General features: G+C 51.9%; 1 protein-coding gene across 2 annotated transcripts; it reads left to right on the top strand.

Moving 5' to 3' along the window:
• Nucleotides 1-652: 652 nt before the first annotated feature.
• Nucleotides 653-4,893, top strand: LOC123191039 (uncharacterized). Of its 2 annotated transcripts, XM_044603796.1 has the most exons (11): nt 653-1,135; nt 1,219-1,444; nt 1,534-1,626; nt 1,732-1,901; nt 1,996-2,138; nt 2,238-2,418; nt 2,530-3,136; nt 3,397-3,509; nt 3,647-3,890; nt 3,988-4,235; nt 4,416-4,893. In XM_044603796.1, exons 1-10 carry the CDS (start codon nt 948-950, stop codon nt 4,225-4,227), a joined length of 2,205 nt encoding a protein of 734 aa, XP_044459731.1. In that variant the 5' UTR covers nt 653-947; the 3' UTR covers nt 4,228-4,235; nt 4,416-4,893. The 2 variants fall into 2 exon arrangements, with proteins under 2 accessions (XP_044459731.1, XP_044459730.1); XM_044603795.1 differs by having other exon boundaries at nt 654-1,135; nt 3,988-4,893.
• Nucleotides 4,894-6,691: the final 1,798 nt, after the last annotated feature.

Below are 6,691 nucleotides of genomic sequence, written 5' to 3'. Positions count from 1 at the left end.
AGTTATTGTTTATTCTTGTGGGTAGAGCAATAACTGTTCTTGTCACTTTCTATTAAAAATTGCAATGCCCAAGAACATGCATAGACAAAATACATTCAATTTATTTCACTCAAGTTTTGTATTTATCCTTCGTGTATATGTGCCAATATATTTTCATTTGCCTATTGTAATACTATAAGACATATCGCTAACTTGATTATCTAAGCTCTCGGGTGCACTGTATGTCTATGTCAAAGAAGAGGCACTCGCAATTCAGTTTTGTGTGTGTGTGGGGGGGGGGGGGGGGGGGGGGGGGCTCCCGTCCTACGGGGACACCTAGGTTGTTCGATTGTGAATCCAACGGTTGCATGAAGAGGTCAAACAAATTTGCAGAAAACCCCTAAATCCCGTAATTTCGCGTAGGTCCAAAGGCTCCGATGCTAACCATTGGATCCACAATCCAACGGCGCAGAAGCCCCGTAGCATGGGAGCATTGGAGTGGAGGAGCACCTGACGTTCTCTCGGGAGGGAGAGACGACGTTGATGCTTAACGCGTGCACATTCATTGCGTGGCAGCAAAACCGAGCGGCAACGGCAGATAGCGGTGGCGTGGCAGCACGGCGACGAGAACGACGGAGGACGTAGTACAAGCTAGCAGATCTGCAGATGGAGCATCAATCTCCTCCGCTTTTCTTGAAGCAACCGCAACCTGGTGCCCCCGAAGCCACCCCAAGCACGCGTGCTCGCGATCCATGCGCACCGGACGGACACCCGGCTCCCGCGGAGCAGAGCAAAAAGAGAGACGGTGCACGAACGCGCGCACCAACCAACCAACCACTTTCCCCGGGAAGGGCAGCGCGTCCGGAGCACGGCACGGCACGGCACGCGCGATCCCCTCTGCCGCCTCGGCCGGGCGTACGTGCGCTTGACGGAGTCACGGGCGATGCGGCCGGCCGCCACGCGCCGCGATGGGCCTCTTTGACGGCCTCTTCTCCGGCCTGCGCGACGACGGCACTGGGAGCGGCGACCCAGATACCGCGGCGCCGCCCATGGCCACGGACGACGCGGCGTCGGCGTCCTCGTCGGCGCAGCTGGGCGGCGGCGACATCTCCGCGCTCTCGCCCACCGCCGCCTCCGTCGTCCAGCGATGCGCGCAGTCCGTGTCCCAATTCCATCTTCCTACGCTGTCCTTGGATTCTTTCTTGGGACTGACGGATCGAACATTTGGGTCGCATGCAGGATCGCCGGCGTGCCCGTGGAGCAGCTGGTGCGGCGGCTGGAGCCGGACGAGCAGCCGCCGCTCGCCTACGCCAGGAGCATCGTGGAGTACTGCTCCTACGTCGCCCTGCGCGCCGAGACCCGGCGCCGCCACGACCATCTCGGCGACAGGGAGTTCCACTCCCTCACCTACGACATGATGCTCGCCTGGGAGGCGCCCGACCACGACACCGACGCGGAGCTCCAGGTTCGGCTCATCGAAACCACTTGACGCATCGATGGCAGGAAGCAGTTCACCTTAGTGACTGATCAAAATTGATGGTTCGGACATTGTAGAAAACGGCGTTCGCCTGGGGCGGCGACGGCGACGACGATGACGACGACGGCGGGTCCATATTCTACTCCAGCCCCACGAAGACGGCAATTCAGGTCAGTCCATGGCTTCGGCTCCACATAATTGTGCTCTGTTCTTGCTCAATCTATTCGGTCATATGTTCATATGATTCGTTGATGGATTCTGGAATGGATGTGCAGGTTGACGGGAGGAGGACGGTCGGGCCGGAGGCGTTCGCGAAGATCGCCCCGGCCTGCCCGGCCGTGGCGCACCCGATCACCGTCCGCAACCTCTTCGACGCTCTCACCAACTCCACCGGCGGCCGCCTCCACTTCCTCATCTACCACAAGTACCTCAAGAGCCTGGACGAGTAGGTGACACACATCCTCTGCTCTGAAGTCTGAACATCCATTTGCGTGGATCGCAGCAATGTGGCATCATATCATGTCTCTGTTGATCACCAGCGTGCTGAGGTCGACGAAATGCATATCGGGCGGGCACAAGGCGCCGGCGCTGGACCTCTGCGACGGCGAGGTGGTGCTCGACATCTTCGGCGCCGCCACGACGCAGCCGGTCCTGCAGCACATCGGCACGTCCACGTGGCCTGGTTAAGCACCTTCCCTATGGTACATTTTTGCCCCGGCGCTGCTGGTCCGTGCTCCTTCAGGAGGGCCTCATATAAGGTGATCCGTCCTCATTCTCGCAGGGAGGCTCACGCTGACGAACCACGCCCTCTACTTCGAGGCCATCGGCGTCGACTTCTCCTACGGCGACGCCGTCGTCTACGACCTCACCAAGGACCTGAAGCAGTGCGTGAAGCGCGAGTCCACGGGGCCATGGGGTGCCCACCTCTTCGACAAGGCGGTCATGTACAAATCTAGCTCCATGTGAGTGAGTGCCTGATGATCCTACAATGGCCTGCAATTTTCAGTTCTTGCAATCATATATGACATATGTTTATAAGTTATAACACATTTAGTTTTGGTACCTATGGATAGAAATGAGCCAGTGTTCTTCGAGTTTCCCCAATTCAAGGGCCACAGCCGGCGGGACTACTGGTTCGCGGTGATCAAGGAGGTGCTGCACGCCCACAAGTTTATCAGGAGGTACCGGCTCACCGGCTTCAAGAAGGCGGAGGCGCTCGCTGTTGCGACACTGGGGATCCTCCGGTACCGCGCCGTGAAAGAGGGGTTCCACATACTGCCGGCCTACTTCAAGACCACCCTGGCATTCAACCTGGCAGAGAAGCTGCCCAAGGGGGACAAGATATTGGAGGCATTGTATGGCCAGCTGCAGGAACATTGCTCGAGGTTCAGGGGAGGCGATGACCTGGCAGCTCAGGGCAGTTCCGACGAGCTGGCACTCGCGGACCCATTTCCGCTATCGGCATTTACGCTCGTGCGGATGGGGCTGCTGACGCTCAGGGAGGAGGACAATCCCGAGGAGAGGGATTTCGCCGTCGGAGATGTGCAGATTGGAAGGACTAGCTCCGTGCAAATGGCTCTGGAGCGATCTGTTGGGTATTCCGGTAGAGTGGAGGCCGCGCGCGCGACACTCGATCAGGTCAAGGTGGAGGACATTGACACCAATGTGGCTGTCCTGAAGGTATTGATCATTTTCTTTGAGTATTTGACATTCTTGTGTAATATATTTGAGTTCAGGTACTCATTCTGAAAGTCTGAAATGAACATTGAAGATCATGGCGAAAAAATAATGATCAGTAGAGACATGCAAAACCCTGAACTTCTATTACTCATAATTGGGCAGGATTTTACTGATACCGAATTACTCATAAAGGCAACGTGGACTTAAATGGATTATTATTAGGATTACTGATGTTTTATTGGTTGCATCTTAACATGCAGGAACTAGTGTTTCCTTTGATTGAAATAGGCAAAAGGCTTGTCTTTCTGGCTGAGTGGGAAGATCCACTTAAGTCATATGTTTTCTTGCTCTGTTTCCTCTACATAGTTTACAGGTAATGTTCATGGTCCAGGACTGAGCATATCTAATGATATAACAGAAGATTTTTCCTTCTCTTTATCCAAACAAGCTTCTTGCCTATCACTTCAAACATAAATGATGGGATTCCTTTTATTTGTATGCAATCTGCAGAGGATTGATATGGTACATATTTCCCGGCTTTTTGGTTGGGTCTACCGCTTTCATGCTATGGAACAAGCACCATGGCAATAGGCATTTCATCGAAGCATTCGAAGTCACAACCCCGCCTCGTCGACGAACCGTTGAACAACTCCTTGCTCTACAGGAAGCCATCTCGCAGCTGGAGGCACATGTCCAAGCTGGGAACATTTTTCTCCTGAAGCTTCGGTCCCTCATGCTCGCAGCTTTTCCGCAGGTTAATCCTCTGCCCCAAGCCTATACTATGTTTCAGCCCATTCTATACCAAATCTTTGCGTAACTTAGCCTATCTGACAACTGTTACATGGTACCAGAGCACGAACAAAGTCGCGACAACAATGCTCGTTGCGGCTGCAGCATTTGCGTTTATGCCGTTCCGGATCATATTCGTGCTCATCCTGTTGGAGGCTTACACGAGGCACATGCCACTGAGGAAGAAGAGCAGCGAGAAGCTGGTGAGGAGGTTGAGGGAGTGGTGGCTACGGATCCCCGCTGCACCCGTGCAGCTCTTGAGGCCTCATGACACCAGAAGATGGAGGTCGAGGCGGAGATAAGGACACATGTTAATATTTCTTACATTGCCTCGTATATCAGTAATTTTTTGGAAGTTAGAAATGTGGATATTGTACAGACATCATGGCAAAGTTCAAAAAGAAACATTACCGACATAAGTTCACAAAGAGAGGCTGAACCTGATCTTAATTATTAGTTGGCTGACAGATTTTATTCTTGCTATGGCCAGGATACCAGTTGCCCAAAAGGCGGGATGATGAAAGATATTTGTAATATAATTCGGGTGTTGAATAGCAATGCGTTAATTGAAAATGGCATTTGGAGCATGTGTGTCAGGTTGCTCGATATGAATTGTGATACCACCTCGTGGTCCCCTTTGGATATTGTATTCTAGTATACTCAGGTGCGGAGGAGGCTGCCACGGGCCGAAAGAACATTGGGCACAGGCTGATCAGAGTGAATTGTGTCATTTGAACATTGCACATTTGCCTATTTGTTCATTGCGAACTCATTACGCCGCCTTCTTCCTCGGAGCACTATCATCTCGGTCAATAGCTACCATTGATCATATAGGGCGTTACCATTTACAACTTCATGATACATTGTCGTTTCTCTGTTCTATACTCGAACAATTTCTTGTTCAGCATACATCGACTGAATTATCTTGGATTTCAAAATCTATTGAGAAACAACCAGCACTATACTCACTACCTATCTTTGTATTCATGTTTTAATTATAAAACCAACTACATGCAGCACATAATCAGCTATTTTTGCTGTGAGAAAAACACTTAGATATATATATTAATCAAACCAACAACACACAACCTTCAATAAATTAGATTGAATTCACTTGGGACCACAGTCTTCTCCCTCAACACGGAAGCATTCTATGAGTTAACCTCTCAATGTTCATATCGCTTCTGGCATAAAAATAAATTTCTACATCATAAGCATACCTGAAAATGGTCTTCCCAAGGGTCTCCTAACATTGAGAGGTTAACATATCGACAGTGTTGTCTATGTTAGGAGACCCTTGGATATGCTCATAATCAAAGCATTCTATGAGTTAACCTCTCAATGTTCATATCGCTTCTGGCATAAAAATAAATTTCTACATCATACACATACCTTGCGTTTCATTGAACCGCTTGTTGATGCGGTCTATTTCCTCATCAGCCTCCCGAAGCTTCCGATTGAGTTCGGAAACTTCTGCGGCCTGGGCGGTTGCCGCCAACATAGAAGCCTGTTACAAAAAACAACACAATATATTACTCTGCTGAATACAATGTGGATCCTCTGACCAGTTTCTTTAAACCGGATAGAGTCTCAGGGGCTACTGTCTATACACAGGTCTATTCTTCTATGAGGAAAAGTTATTTAGGACATTACGTCGCATACCTCAAAGCCTGTCAGTAGGCTGCAGAAGGCTTCGTTCAGTCCGCTTTTAGCAGACTGAACCTTCTCCATGACCGCACCCATCAGGGTGCGGTGCTCCTCCACGATGGAAGCACTTTGCAGCGCTTCCTCCAGAGCATGGGGCGCCTCCGGATTAGTGGAGGCTGCCGATGGAACCGATGCTCCTCCCCCGACTTTCGAAGAGGGCTGCTTATCCGATCCCGGAGCCATGCTGGTCTCCGGAATGGTGTTCGGCGGGGGCCCGGATTGTTGGGGCTCCCCACCGTCAATTGTCATAGGGGCTGCCTCCCCTAGGTCTTCGGCGACCGAGGTATTAACCTCGGGCGCCCTCTCGACGGTTTCGTCCCCACCCCCCTCGGCCAGGAGAGGCCCTTCGAGATGACACTTCGGTGTCCTCCATGGCGATAGGAGGGAGCTCGCGGCGGCGTGTCACTCTCTGCCATCTCGGGCAGCAGAGAATTCCCCTCCGATAATGGAGTATGTGGGAGCTCGCGGGGAGGGCTGAAAGGCAAATAACAAAATAACTTACATAATGGAAGCAAGTGGACCGAAGATAAACAGTAAGTTTCTGGATACTTACGATTCGGCCAGGGGCTTCACCATGAGAGGTTTATTGGGGACTAGTTTGGACTATGAGTCCGAACTGTCCGAGAGGATCAGCTTCCCTCTCTTGGGTGCCTCCCCCTCCGGGTCTTTGAAGGCTGCCCTCTTCTTCTTCCTCCCTTTACGGGGGAGTCGCTTTTTGCCTCCTCGTCCTCCTTGTCGTCGTCGTCCTCCTCCTCTTCTTCCTCATCTCCCTCGTGGGAAGAGAGGGCTTCGGTCTCTTCGGACTCTCTTTCCGAAGGACCTTTGTGGCAGGGGCCTCCCTTGGCCTTCTTGCCGTTCTTCTTCTTGGTTTTCTTCTCCGGCGGCTGATAAGGCGCCGAGACCAGCATCTCCGTCAGCTGGGGTGTGGTCTGGTTCTCAGGCAGCAGTGCCAGACTGTTGATCCGCTCCGCCTTTGTCGTCCAGCCCTGTACAAAAAGCAGGCAATATAACATTTGTTAATATTGACCGGATTGGTGTTCGAAAAGATTATGCTTACCG

The sequence above is a fragment of the Triticum aestivum genome, chromosome 2A, assembly GCF_018294505.1.
Source record: "Triticum aestivum cultivar Chinese Spring chromosome 2A, IWGSC CS RefSeq v2.1, whole genome shotgun sequence".
Lineage (NCBI taxonomy): Eukaryota > Viridiplantae > Streptophyta > Magnoliopsida > Poales > Poaceae > Triticum > Triticum aestivum.
This window is presented reverse-complemented; position numbering and strand designations above follow the sequence as displayed.

What these genes read in the sequence shown, in the direction of transcription:
- LOC123191039 (XM_044603796.1), top strand. Translation starts at nt 948, where the DNA reads ATGGGCCTCTTTGACGGCCTCTTCTCCGGCCTGCGCGACGACGGCACT. An exon ending in GTCGTCCAGCGATGCGCGCA is followed by an intron (nt 1,136 to 1,218) that starts GTCCGTGTCCCA and finishes GGTCGCATGCAG; the next exon opens with GATCGCCGGCGTGCCCGTGG. An exon ending in TGCTCGCAGCTTTTCCGCAG is followed by an intron (nt 3,891 to 3,987) that starts GTTAATCCTCTG and finishes ACATGGTACCAG; the next exon opens with AGCACGAACAAAGTCGCGAC.